The 19,140-nt window shown below is 34.8% G+C and overlaps 3 protein-coding genes across 3 annotated transcripts; 2 read left to right on the top strand and 1 right to left on the bottom strand.

Annotated features, from left to right (window-relative positions):
- Positions 1–1,810: 1,810 nt before the first annotated feature.
- On the top strand, positions 1,811–8,014 carry LOC108761860 (Phosphoglycerate mutase 5). Its single transcript, XM_018508617.1, has 5 exons — positions 1,811–2,193; positions 5,965–6,143; positions 6,909–7,123; positions 7,260–7,390; positions 7,480–8,014. The coding sequence occupies exons 1-5, from the start codon at positions 2,027–2,029 to the stop codon at positions 7,628–7,630; spliced, it is 843 nt and encodes a 280-aa protein (XP_018364119.1). The 5' UTR covers positions 1,811–2,026; the 3' UTR covers positions 7,631–8,014.
- A 94-nt stretch (positions 8,015–8,108) lies between these two features.
- Positions 8,109–9,718, bottom strand: LOC108761915 (nuclear speckle splicing regulatory protein 1). The gene is made up of 2 exons (XM_018508694.1): positions 9,453–9,718; positions 8,109–9,370 (listed from the first exon to the last, which is right to left on the bottom strand). The coding sequence occupies exons 1-2, from the start codon at positions 9,464–9,466 to the stop codon at positions 8,230–8,232; spliced, it is 1,155 nt and encodes a 384-aa protein (XP_018364196.1). The 5' UTR covers positions 9,467–9,718; the 3' UTR covers positions 8,109–8,229.
- Positions 9,719–9,765: 47 nt separating this feature from the next.
- On the top strand, positions 9,766–18,935 carry svr (Carboxypeptidase D svr). The gene is made up of 15 exons (XM_018508692.1): positions 9,766–10,462; positions 10,528–10,772; positions 10,872–11,027; positions 11,183–11,358; positions 11,439–11,586; positions 11,690–11,784; positions 13,775–14,274; positions 14,744–15,220; positions 15,319–15,593; positions 15,897–16,071; positions 16,141–16,520; positions 16,602–16,743; positions 16,831–18,316; positions 18,397–18,570; positions 18,664–18,935. The coding sequence occupies exons 1-15, from the start codon at positions 10,001–10,003 to the stop codon at positions 18,786–18,788; spliced, it is 5,016 nt and encodes a 1,671-aa protein (XP_018364194.1). The 5' UTR covers positions 9,766–10,000; the 3' UTR covers positions 18,789–18,935.
- Positions 18,936–19,140: the final 205 nt, after the last annotated feature.

The following is a 19,140-nucleotide window of genomic DNA, read 5'->3' as shown; positions in this document are numbered from 1 at the left end:
AAAACCAATCAGAGGGCCGCATTAGCGACTTAAGACATTACTTAAAATAAAAATCGACTGTAAATACGGGCTATTGATTTCTCTCTAAGGACCTAATGACGGAGCCAATCAGCAATAAGGTAATATTTTATTTGTGCGTTTTTGTCGTACGATAAATTTTTCAAGCCAGTTGATTGGCTGTGGGATAAAGAGATCCGAGGATCTCTCTGTTCTGTACACATTTGTCGATAAAAGTACACGGTAATACGCAACAAGAATAGTCCTGGACAGGGTTGGGTAATTTAGAGCTGCGAATTGTTCCTTATACGTATAATACGTATGTATAATATGTATAATATATATAAAACGTATAAAACGTATAAAACGTACATATAATACGTATAACATATTATACGGTATTATACGGTATAAAAACCATGTATAATACGTTATGTTTAATACATGCTCAATGATGTATAATACCATATGTTATACGTATTATACGTACGTTTTATACGTTTTATATGATTATACGTATTATAAATATGTATTATACGTAAGAAACTATTCGCAGCTCTAAATTGCTCAACCCTGATGCCCAACCCTAGTCCTGGGTATCGATCAAGTAATTTTTTCTCTAGAACGAAAACGTAAAAAATGCAAAATTTTATGTATGTGTTCATGTACATGTACACACATACAACAAATTTTAACTTTTTACGTTTTCGCCGTAACCCATACAGCACAGAATTTGCAATATTGCTGCAATAACGCTGCAATATTGCTGCAACGTGCAATATTGTTGCAATGTTGCAGCATTGTTGTTGCAACTTTTGTGCTGTAGGGGAAGGAAAAAGATACATAATCGATATCCAGCTTGCCGATTTTGATGAAATTAGGAAAATATCTCGGCTTACAGGGCAGAGCGACACTTTTTTTGCCAGATGTTTTCGTTTCATGTAAAACCGCGTCGAATAAGCCAATTTCATCAAAATCGGCGAGCAGGGGGTCGATAATGTATCTTCAAACGAGGTGAAAATGACAAAAGTGAGCAAATTTACTAGGTGCTGACCAATGAAATTATTAGTATTCGAGTTATATATAATTCGCTCACTTTTGTAATTTTCATCTCGTTTTTCAAGATACAGAATCGATTTCCTTGACACAATCCTTGAGTATTACCATCAAAGACATAGAGAATGAACTGCGCGATCCGTGTCAAAATGGTCGATAGGGATGAGAGAGAGGGACCGTGGCAAACGGCCATTTCTATCTCTTTCCATTCAATGGTGTAATGGGAGAGAGAATGAGAGGGGGATTGGCCGTCTCCCACGGTTCCTCTCTCTCATTTTGTCGACCGCATTTGATACATTATTTAGATACGGATCGCGCAATCCATTCTCTATGTTTTGATTACCATACATATAAATAATATAGCACCTTTAAGCTTTAAGCAAAGACGTAGAGAATGGACTGCGCGATCCGTGTCAAAATGGTCGATAGAGATGAGAGAGAGGGACCGTGGCAGACGGCCATTTCTATCTCTTTCCATTCAATGGTGTAATGGGAGAGAGAATGAGAGGGGGATTGACCGTCTCCCACGGACCTCTTTCTCATTATTGTCAACCACATTTGATACACTACTTATAGCGTATTCGATTTACCGACTCGACCCGACTCCGGGTCAATAATCTGTTCTGTTTAACTGCAAAAGAAGAGCTAAATTGTGTAAGAAATGCAGCTAAAAAGAACAGACTGTTGATTCAGAGTCGGGTCGAGTCAGTAATCGAATACGCTATTAAAAACGGATCGCACAGTACATTCTCTATGCCTTTGGCTTTAAGCACATGCGTAATTGGCGCCACTCTCTTTATACCCCACTCTAGTACCCCGGAAGTGGCGAACTGGTTGTAGCGGAAGATTGGGGTTAGGTTAGGTCGCCGCTTGAGCAAGAGTTGGAACTTGCGAGTTGACGAGGGTCACGTACTTTCTCCGGTCCGGTGTTTTTTTTTCAAAGTTCTCGGTTCACCCTTCGTGTGTACGCGAAATGCCGACTGTCTCACAGTTGCACAAATGGGCTCTTGGACTCGGTGCAGTGAGCGGCGCGATACTCTATTATTATAATGCTCACGGCAAAACGGAACCGTTGCGCGTTCACAACTCGTGGACGACGAATTATACGCCTTCAGTGAAGTGGGATCACAACTGGGACAGGTGATTTATATTCCCGCTATCTATTTGATTTCCTCTGTTTCGTATGAGACTTTGGGGAAAAATTAACTCTGTTAACTCAATCGACAAAAAATTGTTGCAAATGAAAATTCACCTTCGCTAAACAATGTTTTTTTTTTTACTATTATTAATTAAGTAAAATATTAATAATTTCATACATAATATGAAATTGTATTTAATTTTAATCCTTTTTTAATAGACACGATAATTTTCTGATCCTTTACTACACACGATGGGTCATTCGTATCACAGACTAATTTTCATTACTTTAACAAATATACAAAAATTATATTATGTGATTTTTACATTTACTTTGACATCTTTAAAAAATATATTTGTAAAATTATATATTAAAAAAAACTATATGTAGGTGTTACAATTCTCCTGACGAAAATTTTTCTCAGACTTTCTCAAATAATTTTTCAGAGTCTATAATTTTTATAATTTTTTTCAAAAATTTCTCAGATTTTTTTGTACGAATTGGGACACTTCAGATTTTTTTCAGAATTGTTATAGGTATGATTTTAGAATTTCTATACAAATATAACTTTAAAAAAATTTCTTAGATTTTTTCGTACGAATTGGAACACTTTTCAAAAATACTAAGAAAATAATTTGAAAAATTCTGAATATTTTTCTAAAAAAAAAACACTGCTTTCATCTTGTCCTTAAAGCTCATTTCAAAAAAATATTTCATTCAAACACAATTAGAGAATCTTTTAATGTTATGTTTTATTCTCCCTCTCTCTCTCTCTCTCTCTCTCTCTCTCTCTCTGAATGATTTTTAAACTTGAGAAATTTAACTCGCTGTGTCCCTCTAGTGGCAGTGTCGTATACTTCTCGACAACGTTTTAAATTTTAAATATGAAAAATTTTGAGAAAAATGTTTGCCAGAGTAATTATTTGATCCTAGTTTTTCAAAGAAAAGTAATATGCAGAACACAAATGACGCAATTGTGTGTACTAAGGATTAATAATTGTTAACGAAATAATTATTAGATATTACTTACTTTATTAATTATTAATTAGATATTACTTAATCAACCCTTTACACTCCGTAGACGGCACTATTGCGATATTTATAATATAAATCCCAGGATTGTGTGTGGGTAGTGCTAAATTAAAAAGATAAAAGTTAAGTTAAACGTTAAAAAGTTGATTAATTTTAACTTAACTTACATTTTATATTTGCAACTATTAATTTTTTATTTAATTCTTTGAAGTTAAGTCTCAGACATAACATGCGGCAATAGCGATATCTTAAAATGCAAAAGTGAGCAAATTTACTAGATGTTGATTTACCAATGTAATTATAAATATTCTAATGAATTTGCTCACTTTTATAATTTTCACCTCATTTCAAATTACACAATCGACCCCCAGATTTCAATCTGTCAGAAACCGTGTATTTCGATGTATCTAGCTTCTGATAGGTTGAAATCTATCATTCCTTATTACTATCGCTACTTCCTCGTATTCTGTCTGAAGGTTTAGATATATCACAGGTCAGTACTCATAATCGAATCTTATATACTAAAGAGTATATATAAACAACACATGTAAATAAAATATGAAGTATTTTCTAAATGAAGTATATATTTGTCATTGCCGTTATTTGTAAGACTGAAATCCTAGAGTCATGAATTAAAAAAATTAAAAAAGCAAATTTAACTTTTAACTTTTCAATTACTTTTTTTTATTAACTTAACTTTTAATTCAATTAATTAATTTCATTATAAATTAACTTGTATCTTAACTAAGTTAAATTTTCAAAGTTGTTAACTTTAACTTAACTTAGCTAAAAAAAAAGTTAACTTACTCAACCCCGAATACATTTTAATTATTATTGTACTTATAAATGCACAAAATATACATGAGTATTATTTAAATGATATAATTGTTTAAAGCTAGCAATAATTTCAATAATAACATAATATAATCACATCATTTTCTTATGTACAGTCAGTTACTAAAAGGTTGCAATACTTTTTTTTCGATGGGTTTCAGAATGTAGGCTACTCATCGAGCGATTGGTTTTTATTTGTGGATACATGAATAAGAACCAATCGTTTGTGGAGCAAGCTGCATTCCGAAAAAAAATTATTGCAACCTTTTAGTAACCGACCGTATTATTTGTTTATTTGCACATTTATTTTTTACAATAACTCTTACAAGAATTAATGAGAATATCGCGAAATATTTTCATTATTAGAAAATAACAAAATATTAACGAATGTTTCTATTTGCTTTTTAAACTGGAAATTATTCATAATATTATTCATAATATTATAGATATTATTTCAAAACTAAATATATATTTATGTTTAAAAAATTAAGCAAAGAAAATTCAAATATTATGTAAAATATTAATATATGTAAAAATTTTCTATAATTATACTGGATATCTAGTATCTTTCCCAATAACGCTCATGAGCAGATGGGCAGGTAGAGAGGACTAAACTGAGTCGAAAGTTCTGTACCATTTTACAATTTTGATAATTTTTTTTAGTTATAATGTGTAGAATGTCTAAAATCCACAAATAAAATAACTTTGAGGTATCTTTAAGAGTTCTTTAATATCATCTTTAAGATATTTCGTAAAGAATATTGAAAAATATTTTAAAGTTGTCTTATTTTACCTGCTTATTCGGCCATATTTAGAAATTAATATCTTGTTATTGTGAAAATTATTTCATAAAAATAACATAATATATACAAGTAAAATGTTAAAACAATACGCTGAATTAAGTCACATAAAGTTACGTACACGTGTTGGAAATCAAAGTGATCCAAAGAATACAAAAACTGCTATTTATTAGTAAAATTCTTGAACGTTATCAGTGCTACTTCGCTATATAGATGCAAGAATAAACTGTGGAGAGAAGATATTAAAAACGCTATAGTCGCAAACGAAAATGCAACTAAGAAACATTAGTTTATTTATGTATCTGGGTCAGTTTGATCCCCACGTGACTAGTGAAGAGATAAGGTTTGTTGCGTCGCATATACTCTGACATGCTCTAAAATGCTCCTACTATAACATTTACTCACTCTAACGTGCTCGTTGAAGTGAGTAAAAGCTATAACAGGAGCATGCGACGCGAACAAATCTATAATCTCTAGCCTGACAGGGCCACTGTGTCACGATTGCTGATTAAAATTGTAAAAAATAAATGAAGAAAAACTAGTGGGGACACACGATGTATGTTTTTTTGCTTGACTACTTGTATTTTAGTAAATCACAAGAAATTATGCGTTCTGTGTTGTACAATTCTAGTAATTTACTTGAACTGAATTTACTGAACCAACCATTTTTTTATGAGAAAATCTTTCAAATGGTGGAGAAAAAACTTTCTTTTAGAGTATGGAGATGTGTGTTATAAAATATAAATTAATATATTTTATATAAAACTGTAAAAAAGAAACAGAACACTTCTCAGACAACATGCATATAGGAAAATGCTTCTTAAAGTATCATACAGAAAAGAATTTCCAGGATTAAAATAATGTTTATTTGTTAAAATATACAAGATATGTTATTGAAAATTTTAATATAATTTATCTTACAAACATTTACAGATTTTTTATCTTGTAAAGTAACATTTTTCATTTTTCTCCACAAAAGACCTGGAGTTGCCGGGCGACCATTTAAAAAAATACCTAGAATGTAAAAGGTTAATTATTGATTAAGCAAACTCATTTCGTCTCAAGAATAATAAAAAGAAAAATTAATAATTGTTGTGATGTTTATAGACGAGATCCACAGAGCTTGGTAAAGCCGATGAAGGTGAACGATGAGAACGATGAGAACAAGTACAACGAAAAATTCGAGGCGAAGAGAGCAAAGGCTGTACGGCACATACTCTTGATTCGCCATGGGCAATATCACACGGATGGAAAGACGGACATTGAGAGAGTGCTGACTGAACTTGGTAGGATTACTTTCTGCATCTAGCATTAAAGTAGTATATGGTTGTCCCATTCGTTGTTTTTATGTTGATTTTTTTTAAATCAACATCCTCTGAGATCTTCCTCTTTACATAATCCGAAGCACGTCAAGTTTCTTTCCTAATATTTAGTGTTGCTTACTTAATGGATCGCATTTATTTCGTACTGATGGAGTTTTGTATTTGCATTTAGGTCTCGGGTTAAAGTTCCTGGAAGTTCACAATAATTTGTCACCATAACCAGCAAACCACACAATTTCCGAAGAGAATGTTATACGAATTCTTCTACTATAGCATTCCATTGGTGTTGCTACTAGGATAATACGCTTTCTATCTACTTACATCTTCCATGACATCGCATTGGAAGATGGTTAATAAGTTATCTTGCGAAAAGTATGTAATAATTCGTGATACAGCATGTTCTTTCATCACATATGTACGTTGATAATTAACATGTTATGCTCTATTGAAACTAACGATATTTCTGAAAGTGTGACATCGATATTCTTTTAATGCTTGCTATTATTTCTCTAAACGGGTTTACAGTTTATGACGCAAATTATTGTGGGCAACTGGGCTTTTTGTTTAATTTCTTTTTTTTCACGTTTCCATAATTTCCTGCTTATTTCATGTAAATATTTATATCATATAAATATATACGTTATTTGTAAAACTATTTTATAAAACATAGAAGTATATATATTTTTTGTAAAACTATTTTATAAAACTATTTACTTTGTTGCCATAAAGGCAGGAAGCAGGCTGAAGCAACGGGAAAGAGACTAGCGGAATTAAACTTGCCTTACTCATTGATAATAAGGTCCACAATGACACGTGCTCTGGAAACTTCTCAAATTATAGAAAAGAATCTTATAAATGTGCCAGTTGAAACCGACAGCTTGTTAGTCGAAGGTGCACCTATACCTCCGGAGCCGCCTATTGGTCAGTGGAAATCTGAGAGACATGTGAGTGAAATATAATTAATTATTTGTATTATTGAATATATTGAAAAAATAAGATTTTAAAAGAAAATTTTAAGAAATTTAAGAATTCTCGTGCAATGCATAATAATTCTATATCTCTATTTGATTTATATTCCAGTTCTTCCAAGATGGGCCCAGAATAGAGGCAGCATTTAGAAAATATTTTCATCGCGCGGAACCTAGTCAAGATCGCGATTCTTACACCGTTCTTGTGTGCCACGCAAACGTAATAAGATATTTTGTTTGTCGGTAAGATTTTCTCTTTTACAGAGATAATGATTAAATTTAATAATATTCTCTCTCTATTGTATGTATATATTTTTCGATTTTCTTTTAAGGGCATTACAGTTTCCACCAGAAGCATGGTTACGGATATGCTTGAAACATGGAAGTATTACTTGGCTCTGTATTCTTCCCAGTGGTAGAGTTACCCTCTATTGTCTAGGGGATACAGGACATATGTTACCACAAAATGTAACATCTAGTTAAAAATGCACGGCTTTTTATATAACATGACATATTTATGAATAATATATCATTGATAAGAAAGTGTACATCGATATGTGTACATCGAGACTGCATTCCACAAGATGTACAAATCGATCTCATATCATCTTTGTATCACAGAGATAATTTGCTTTTCACATGGCTTTCACATTGGATGGAAGTATACAATTGTACAAATATGCGAAAGAGAAGCTGAATTTCCTAAAAATAATATTTTCAAGTAATAAGTATACGAAGAAATGGATATACAACGACTAAATGGTATTTAAGAAAGTATTATCTCGTGCATCTGAGTGTATATATTTTCCTTCTAGAGCTCAGCTGTAATGTCTATTTAAATTATAAAAATCATTAAGCATTTTTGGATTATGGTGTGTGTATTTTTAAATATATTTGTAGTTTTCTAATGTCATAAAATAAGTTTTATCTTTAATTTTGTACACATTTTTACAATCGGAGATCACACCTTTTTTTGTACAATTCGTCATTAGAATAAGGTCAATATTTACGTATTACGTAATACAAGAGTGAGAAACAGAGACGTTATATAAAAAATTAACATAGTTCTAAATTAATTACATCTAATTTGCTTCAACCAGTCTCTTTGCCTTCCTTGCATAATACCTTTGTAATGCTGCTTCAAATACTGGACCTACTGTTCTCTTTTCCCAGATGGAAGATCTATCTTTCTTTTCAACAGTCTTTTCTTTATTTTCAATTTCTTCGCTTTCTGTAGTAACATTGTTATTTTGAGGTATTTCAGCGTCTTTCACATTTTCATCTTTATCCTTAATGTTTGTGATATTATCAACCGTGTTCACGTCCTTTTTATCTAATCTTTGTTTCTTTTCTTCTGGTTCTTGCACCTCTACTCTATCGGCCTCTTTGTCCACTGGTGAAACAACAGTTTTATCTTTTTTCAACTCCTTTTTACTCGTCTCTGTTTCAGAATCAGATTCGTATGTTTCTATGGCTCTCTGCCGGTACTGCCTCAATTTTTTAGTTTTTGTAATTGATTTCTGTTTTTCCTCTGTTTCATTTGCTCTCTCATTCGTCGTTGCGTTTTCTTCATTTGTGCTGCTTGTTGACGTTTTCCCTTCCCTCTGCTCAGCACTTTCTTTCACTTTACTACTTTCATCTTTATTAGTCTCACCCTTGTAGTCAACAGTCTGTTCATACAGATGACGGTAAAATCCTGACATGTCTTGCTGCTTTGTCACATCACCGATAGCTTCCAATCTATCCATTTTGGCCTCCTCTGCCTCCATCTTCTTAAATTCCTCCAGCTTCGCTCTGTACGCTGATGTGACAAAACTCTCTTTGTCCGCATACATCTCACCCTCGGCTTCGCGTTCCTTCTGCACCATTCTCTCTATCCTATGCTCTTGCTCCTTTTTTCTTCGTTCAGCTGTTTTCAGGAGCTTCTGTATGTACTTGGACTTTTTCTCCTTCTGTTTGCTTGCGTCATCCAACTGGCTCTTGCTGCGCTCCAGATCATCATACACCTCGTCATACTGATAGATCGTTGGGTCTTCATCCAGAGCCTTCTGTATGTCGAGCTTTGTTTGTTTTTTCATCCGGTTCTTCTCGCCTTCCGCCTTGAGGGCTTTCCTGACCCAGTCGGTTCCATCCTCCTCATCGGAGGCATTGTCGTCCCCAAAAACGTTGCCGAGTCTTGGTGCCGTACTCTGCTGTTGCTTCTTCGGCAAGATCAGACCGTACCTTCAACATCGAGAAAAGTCAGTTGAAAGTAGTCGATGGTATTAAAATCTTGATGCGATACAAGAAACGCCTTATTACTCACTGTTTATTAGCCATTGCCAGTTATCGTTCTTGAATCACAATGAAATCTAACCTAATCTTCTAACCTAGTCCGTGTCCGTGCAAGTTCGTACGAGTCACGTCACACGATCGCGGTCTTTTCGCGAGTACCACGAATTCATAACGTGCTCCGGAATATCGTAAAGGCTATATACGTTCAATCTTAGTCGAAATAAACAGAGATAAGCCGAGAGAAATGATAACTTTACAAATGCGATAACGCGTTTATTGCAGTATATTGCCACTGATTCCGTTTATCGCGCATGCACCAACGAGAAATAAGAGAGAAGGACGCTCGTTTGGCGAATGGTGACGTTGCTCTCCGTCGTCCCCTTCCTCATCGAGACTTCGCCCACTCATCTGACGTGCGGACGTCAGCACTGTGTATAAATGCGGAAGGATAAGGGAAAATCCGTGATATGAACCTTTGACACTTTGACAGTCTTCCTCGAGGTAGTACAGCCGGGTGTGCACGAGGTAGCGAGAATTCATCCGAAAGCGCACGCGAGGTAAAGAAAATAGGCCTCACAAATGGAAGGCCTACGCCGCGGTGTCATTATCCTCGCGCTCGTCTGCGCCGTGATTGCTCTAGCGAACGGCTATGCGTTGAACGTCGCCGAGCAGCCACGGGACGGCAACTACGTCACCACGTCTTATACACATTACGAGGATTTGCGGCAATTGTTCGATTCTCTGGTGAACCGATATCCGAACCTGGCGCGGGTGCTGTCCATCGGAAAATCAGTGGAAGGTCGGGACCTTCTCGTCCTGGAGATCTCAGAGAATGTCGGGCAGCGCAGCCCCGGTGAGCCTATGGTCAAGTACGTCGCCAACATGCACGGTGACGAAGTTGTGGGTAGACAGTTGCTTATCATTCTCGGCCAGTATCTCCTGGACCGCTATGGCAAGGACGATCGCATCACCCGGCTGGTAAATCAGACGGACATCTACTTGATGCCCTCTATGAATCCGGATGGTTTTGAAAAATCAGTGGTAAGATTCTCACTTGTGCTGTAATGGCACCGAGATTATGAATTTGAGATATTCTTGTGTTTCAGGAAAGTAAATGCGAGTCCAACGATGATTTCTCTGGCAGAGAAAATGCCAATCATGTTGACTTAAATCGGGATTTCCCCGATCAGTTTGAGGGAAAAAGTAACCATCGCAGTAAGGGTAGTTCTATTCTCAATGGTCGTCAGAGTGAAACTGTGGCTATGATGACTTGGATCGCCAGTGAGCCTTTTGTGCTCTCTGGGAATCTTCATGGTGGTGCTGTAGTTGCCAGCTATCCATATGATTCTGGGTATATTATACAATTGTCATCATGATAGATGTTATATATTGTTAAATTCTCCTTACATTGAAAGTTCTGTTTGTCATCTGACAAGATGTGTTTTTTTAGTATCTCAAGATCATGCTGTATAGAGAGTAAAAGCCCAGACGATAATTTATTCAAGCATCTTGCTCATGTTTATGCGGACAATCATTCACTAATGCGTAGAGGTGACGCTTGTCCACCAGAAATATTCCGAGGTGGCGTTACAAATGGAGCATACTGGTAAGAATAAACATTATGCCATTTTTAAAGTAACATTTGGGCTGAATGGTTGGAAATATTAATCAGATAAAGAGAGATCAATTTTTAAAATAATTTTTACAAAATGGTTAGCTTATTATTGATGAAACTTTAGAAATTTTTGAATTTGTCGACAGGTACGAAGTAGTTGGTGGAATGCAAGACTATAATTATGCCCGATCCAATGCATTTGACATAACGTTTGAATTGAGTTGCTGTAAATATCCACCAGGTTTAACCATACCGGAGCAATGGCTGTTAAATAAAGAATCTCTGATTAAATATTTGGAGCAAGTGCATATTGGAGTAAAGGGTAACATTCCTACATTAATATCATAGTCGTTTTTATGTTAGATTTTAGAAAGAAATTTTATATTTATCTTTCATTTGCAGGTTTTGTATTCAGTAAGGATGGTAGACCAATTGAAAGAGCAAACGTTGTTGTAGAAGGAATAAACCATAATGTAACAACCACGGTCAACGGCGAATATTGGCGTTTACTGCTACCAGGAACTTATTCAGTTTATTGTGTTGCGTGGGGGTATGTAATCGCATGATTCTTAAACGTTAACATTCAATATGTCATACCAGCTGGAGACTATTTTTAGTATATCTGTTACTATTGTATATTGTTTTCTATTCAGATACGAACCCAGCAAACCAGTAAGTGTAACTGTATTAGAAAGTTCACCGACGATTCTTAACTTTACATTGAGCGGCAAAGAAGTACATGAACAAGGTAAAAATGACGTAAATTATCCACAAATAATACCAATCTTCAATAATAGATTGTCTGAATTCTATAAGCTGATACTAGATGATTACAATGACCAGGACTACTAATTTTTAAACACTTAAATTACCTAACAACTGTCATGGCTATGTTGTTTATCTAACATCTATGTTTTTGTCTAAAATAGCACAAGCTATTACTAACTACACAATTCATTAATTTGTGTTTTAACATTTGTGTTTATACATTTTTTTTCGTATTGTGACATTATAGTTCCTTTATTAGCAAATTATTTTAAGTATCTTATAAAAAAAATATTTATTATTTTTTAAATAATATTAGAGTTTTTATTATTTGATTTGTTTTAGTAAGATTTTTATTTTGTTTTAGCGAATTAATGTTGCAAAATTCGGATGTACGCATCTTTAATAATTTGTGACTGCCGAATCTCTTATTTGTTTCCTGACATATTTTGACATCGTGTATTCTTAATTATTTTATTAGATTATTATTAAGTACAAGAAAATAGATATAAACAGAGTTATATATATACATATATAGACACAAGGTATGGAGAAATGAATTGCTTATAGCAGAGAAAAGGAATAAGGATTTTGAATATATTTTTGTCATAGTTTATACCTGAATAAATAAGGAAAATATTTTAACTATATTCCAGTTTGTGACAGAAGGCATGTATTTATTCTATCATATATTTTTTATATTTATATTATCATTATATGCAAACTTATTTCATTATAACATATGTTATATGTGAACAAACATTCCGTGATCGCATTTAAATTTAATATAAACAATATGAAATTATATATATTCTAACAAAGACAAATAATGCCCTGTTTGCAAATTGGAAAGTAGTATATTACAATATCAATACGTGAATGGACAAATTAACTGATTGAACATATCGAACAACTTTGCAGAGATTATGGATATAAACTTTATATTTTGAATCAGACTGTAATTTTTACATAGATATAAAAACCGTTATATTTAATATAGTTTATATTTTCTTTATACACATGTACTTACGAGTACAAGAATAATGAACTGCTGTATATTTTTCTTCAATGGAAAACAGGCAAAGCGTTAAACAGTTATTAATAAGCAATTATTTGTTATTGTTAATATTATTAGAGACAAATTGCAGAACAAATATCGAAAAAATATGTTGCCTATATTATATATATATATATATATATACATACATATAATAGATATATATATGTATATAAAATGTATGTATATAAAAAAAAGTATATTGATATATATACAAATGTAAATGAAGCTTTTTTCAAATATTTTAATTTTTCCTGACAATATCTACTTATTCATTCGACTTTTTGTTTTCGACAAGATTAGCTGAAAAAATTTTGGCTGGAATTTTGTAAATGATGTTTGGAAGAGAGTAAATATGCATGACAACATGAAACGTTTTGTCTTCTTTCGTACAAAGCAAATATACAAAATGTGAAAGAAAAAAGAAACAGATGTACTGTGTTTTACCATACGAGATACATAGTACTGCCAATACCCTTTCTATTATATTAGGAACTGTACTGATAAATGTAGATCTTTGTGTGAGAAGGCACGTCAGTGACCGATATATCATATAATCTGTATAACAATGTATGTTCTAATATTTTCCTTACAAGTATGTATTAACAAAACTAGAAATAAAAACATTGTTTTCGTCTTGAGCAATGAATATCTTACTCAATACTTATCCTTTTCCTCTTAAGTGTCGAGAGATCACGCATATTATTTTTGAACACATCTTATTATTTATCTCATCCTTTTCGTTTTCTCTGTACCTTGTGTTTTATGACATACTCATCTCTTGTTTTGCGTTATTTGTAATTTTAAATCTGTGCGATTATACACCAACGTATTTTGTCCTAAACAATGATTGTTTCACTGAAAACTCTACGTTTGATTTTGACAACAATAATAATTGTATATTCGTACGATGCAGGAGAAAGTACAGTTGACGAAACGATAAGATCCATCGACAAATATGGCTTTTACCATACCGTGGTGTTCAAGCATCACAATTACATCGCAATGGAGAAATACCTAAAGGATTTGAGCGCGAATTATCCCAATATTACAAGGCTGTACAGCATAGGATCTTCCGTGCAAGGTCGCGAGCTGTATGTTATGGAGGTCACGAAGGATCCCGGTGTTCACAATCCTGACAAACCGGAGGTCAAGTACGTCGGCAATATGCATGGGAACGAGGTAGTTGGCAGGGAAATGCTGCTGCTACTGCTAAGATATCTCTGTGAAAACTACGGCACCGACGTGAGAGTTACACGGATAGTAGAGACCATCAGGCTTCACGTGCTACCGAGTATGAATCCTGATGGATATGAGATCTCCAAAGAAGGCGACGTTTACGGGACAAAAGGCAGAGCGAATGCGATGAATGTAGATCTTAATAGAAACTTTCCCGATTATTACGTAACCAATGACGTACGTTATTTCAACATATTTTTTACATTTACATTAAATACATTTATCGATTTATTTATCATCTCGTTATTTTTACAGTCTACTATTAATCATCTCATTTTTTAACAACACTTGAAAAAGAAGACAAAGCATCACATAATACAACTCTTGTTTAATTTTTTTATAAGACTTTGGATAAAGAGATGAATTTACATGAATATAAATATTTTGATTGTTGCTTCAAAATGCCTTTTGGAAGTAAAATAATATAATAAGTTGTTTAAGTTTTATATCTATCGAATTATAAAAAAAATTAAATATATGCTCAAGACACTCGCTTTTTACTATAAAGTACGCTGCGATAAAATTCACATTTTTTTTTATTTAGATTCTAGATTCATCTTAACTATTAATATATAATTACGTATCATCCTGCATTAACGATTTGTACAATTAAAATAAGTCATGCTCACTTGGTTACATTTTCCAGGTCAATCGGCATCAGCAACCTGAGACTAAGGCAGTAATGGATTGGATAGCGAAAATTCCGTTTGTACTCTCTGCTAATCTTCACGGGGGAGCGTTAGTCGCGAATTACCCTTACGACGAGGGACCGGAGGACTTGGGATCCACCGTCGCGAATCCAAGCCCGGACAACGATGTCTTCCGGATGCTGGCGTTGATATATTCCAATGCACATCCTCGCATGCATCTCGGCCAGCCGTGTCCGCCTATAATGAAAAATCCATACGGTACGAAGACAGTCCTCGAGGAGCGTTTCCCGGAAGGTATAACGAACGGCGCCGCCTGGTACTCCTTGTCCGGCGGCATGCAAGATTACAATTATTTCCATAGCAATGACTTTGAGATCACCCTGGAGATCGGATGCACAAAGTTTCCGAACGTCAGTGACTTACCGAATTACTGGCTGGAGAACAGGGAACCTCTTCTGCGTTTTATTGAAATGGTACAGTTTGTTTAGGAGAAGCTAATAGTAGAAGAAATATATGTGTGTTCACAGCAGTCATTTTCAATGGTGATAATCTTCATATTTCTTTTTCCCAGTCTCGCAAAGGTGTACACGGCATAGTGAGTTCGTCCATCGGCACGCCTATACCTCATGCAAAGATCTCGATTGGAGGTATAAAACATGATATTTACACTGCTGAAAGAGGCGATTATTGGCGGCTACTGGTACCAGGGCGATATAACATAACTGTCAGTGCAGTGGGATATGAAATACTTACTCAGAATATCGAGGTACCATCATACGACAAAAATCCCGAGGATGGAGAAGTGACTCTGGACTTTACGTTAATGCGTGACGATCCTCTGCATTGGTATGGTTATTTATTTAAAGTACAATTCAATACACATTTTGCGATCTAATCGCATAATATGAAGTTGATATGCACTCAGTAAGTTAGAAAGTTGAGCACATAATAGCTTCATAAATAAGACTTTTTAAATTACATTTCAAACTATGTTTCATGTTCGAATCTTTCTCACGAAGATAATTCAAGCCAATTTTAATGACGCTACGTGTTTCTTCAAGTAGTTATATCGTTTAATATTGTATATGTATGCTTTCTGAAATATAAAAAATATTAAAGAAATTAATTATTTGTACGAATATCTACCAGGTCATCCGCATATGATTTTGGATTGAGAGTAAACTTGCAGAATGGTTATTTAAAAAATTCTGACTTGAACGCTAGATTCAGCCAGTTGGAAAATCATCAGTCTGAAACCGCCGAATTTCTAGCCAATGATTCAGTGATCAGCATAGCCATTCATTCATTGAAAGTCACGCATGATGTGAGTTTGAACGACAATATATTTATCCATTATAAGGTTCTGTATTTAATTTAAAATCATCCTTTCCAGATGGGATCACCTGATGAGAATAAATTTCGTATCGCATTGGTGGGAGGATTGTTTGCTTCCCAGCCAGCGGGCAGAGAAATCCTATTACGTTTGGCGACACATATTCTCAAAGGAAATCAAATTGGTAATCCGCCCATTCAGAGGATGTTGCATGATGCTATGCTGCATTTCATTCCTAGTGTCGATCCAGGATTTGATAATTTAGAGGAGAGTGAGGATTGCAATCCTATAGTCAACAACGAAGTAGGAAACAAGTTATTAGAAGAGAATACTGATATGTCTAAACAAGCAGATAGAGTTGCGAATGCGTTTAAAACTATATTACGGACTGAAAATTACGATGCTATTGTGATACTAGGAGGTGGTGCCTCGAAAATCAGGTAATGCAATGTATGACAATTTATAAGCATAAATCGCAAAGAAATTTAGCATGAAATCTCTAATCAATTTTTCTTCTTCAGTTATTCAGATGACAATCTGAACACGTTTAGAAAGTTCGCCCGTGCCTACGAGTATTCGAAAGACAGTGAAACATGCAGCCAACCGAACAACAGTACACAATATTTGACGAATTTTATACAACACGTTTACGGCCCGCCAGTAGTAGGCATAATTTATTTTTATATTTTTCTCTTTATATTTTTATAATAAAATTTATTGCTAAACTTCATTCTAAATATCTGTTTGTAGATGAGCGTAAGTCTATCGTGTTGTAAGTATCCGCCTGCGGACTCGATCTCCGTTATTTGGCGTGAGAATCTGCAATCGCTTATGGAACTTGTGCAGAGTCTCACGACCGGAATCCGTGTGATGATAACGGACAAACATGGTACTCCGCTTCGACAAGCCAACGTCGAGATTGGAAAAAGAACTTACGGCGTGTCGCACAACATGGCTTACTTCAAAATGATTCTGGTGCCCGGTGAATATACTTTAACGATTTCCTGCGAAGGATACGTTACGCAGACGCTGAAAGTCTCTGTGCAACAACAAAGCATAACAATTATTGACGTTAAATTAGAACAAAAGAAAACGCCATCGCTTGACGATCATCACAAAAAACTACTTGAGAAACTGAGTTTCGTCAACCGTGCTTTGACCGATTTGAATGCGAAGTATCCGCGACAGACCACCTTGCATAGCATCGGCAAAACCGTGAAGGACAACGAGATAATGTGTTTAGAGATCGGTTCTAATGACGATCAGAAACAAATAGGGCGACCTGCCATCGTTTACTCGGCCGGTATCCTACGAGCGGAACCAGTAACTGCCGGGATGCTCTTACATTTCGCCTCATATCTCTTGGACAATTATAAGCAAGACAATACGATTATGCGTTACATAGATGATTTCTCCATATATATAGTTCCAGAATTCTCATCCGATCCCAACGAGAATACCATCTGCTCGCCGCAGCTGAAAGGCTTGCAGTTTCCGATTCATGAAAAGCTGAATGAAGAAGCGAAATGGATCGCAAACTGGTTTAAAGATGTAAACGCCATGATAGCTGTAAATCTCAATAGTGGGTCGCGGCATATCGAAATTCCGTTCGGTCGTGACTATGGAAAGGTACGCGAGCAAAAATACGAGAGCGATGATGAGGATTTACTGCAACACTTGGCTTCAGTGTATGCCAATGCGAGGGCGAACAAGCTATCTGCGAGTACAAGATGCGAACAGGATTCCAATATCGATGATAACAGCGTAATACACGCAGCGAAGGGAATTGGCGGAAAAAGAGGTCATTCCTTAATAGATTATGCCTACTTCAACACGAGTACCTTAATGATGGACGTGTATGTCACCTGCTGCACCACCGATTACTCGATCGTCGTGTGGCAGGAGAACAAAGATAGTTTACTAGCCTGCATACAGGAAATGAAGAAAGGTGTGAGAGGATATGTCACCAATGAGGAGGACGCACCGATTGAGAACGTTGTCTTGTCTTACGATATGTCACCGCATCTAATTAAAAACAGCAAGTCAGGCTTTTATTCAATTTTACTACCTCCTGGAAGTCACAATATAACGGCCAAGGTGTCCGGATATCACGCGGAAACCAAACTTGTCTCCACACCCACGTTCGAGACGAAGAAACACTTAAGATTAATGTTCAAGCTCGTTCGCGATGACAGTATCATAGGAATACCTAGACTAGTATTTATTATAATAACAAGTAAGTCAGTTTTGCGAGAGAGATGTTTAATAAAACTTACAAGATTAATGAAGATTTGTAATGACATAATCCAATTGCAGGTATGATATGTTTTGGTGTTGTCTTGTGCTGCATGTGTATCTGCGCGAGGTGTCGAGCTTCGGAAGATGAAGAGAAGAGCAGAAAGGGATATGCGTTTAGTTTACTGCAGGATGGTGGCAGCTTTTTCGATGACGATGAGAAAGAAATTGAGATATTTCGAAGACCGGTAGATGGTAATTATATCAATATACCATAATAGCAGGAAGCGTGGAGACAATTTTTCAAATAATCTTGTTATTCCAATCCTAATTTCTGTTGTGATCCAGGATATCCGTCAAATGATAATAAAGTTACCATGCCATATTTCGATGACGACAACAGTTCCGAGGATGGTAGCGATTTGGAGTTTATTCGGCCTGAATGGAGTGATACAATACCAAAACAAACGTGACAGAACGTTTTTGTATGCTAAATGATATAAAATTATACAATGCACGCGGTAATTTACTGGATTTTATATAGTTTAAACAAATTTTCGGTGAAAGGAAAATAAGATGAAAGCAATTTTAAAATGTTGACATTTACGAAAGTAAGAACCAGGGTCCAAATATGGAATATGTACTTATATTTTTATTGTATATTTTTATATTAGAGAGAAACGTGTTACTTTCTGATGATAATTATATTATTTTATAAATGTATCATATAAATGTTTAAGAAACAGAATGCAATTTTTTAGAATCGTATAAGAAATGTTATAAATACGTAAATACATCAGAAAATTATATTAAGGTTCTAAATGA

The sequence above is a fragment of the Trachymyrmex cornetzi genome, unplaced genomic scaffold (assembly GCF_001594075.2).
Source record: "Trachymyrmex cornetzi isolate Tcor2-1 unplaced genomic scaffold, Tcor1.1 scaffold270, whole genome shotgun sequence".
NCBI lineage: Eukaryota > Metazoa > Arthropoda > Insecta > Hymenoptera > Formicidae > Trachymyrmex > Trachymyrmex cornetzi.
This window is presented reverse-complemented; position numbering and strand designations above follow the sequence as displayed.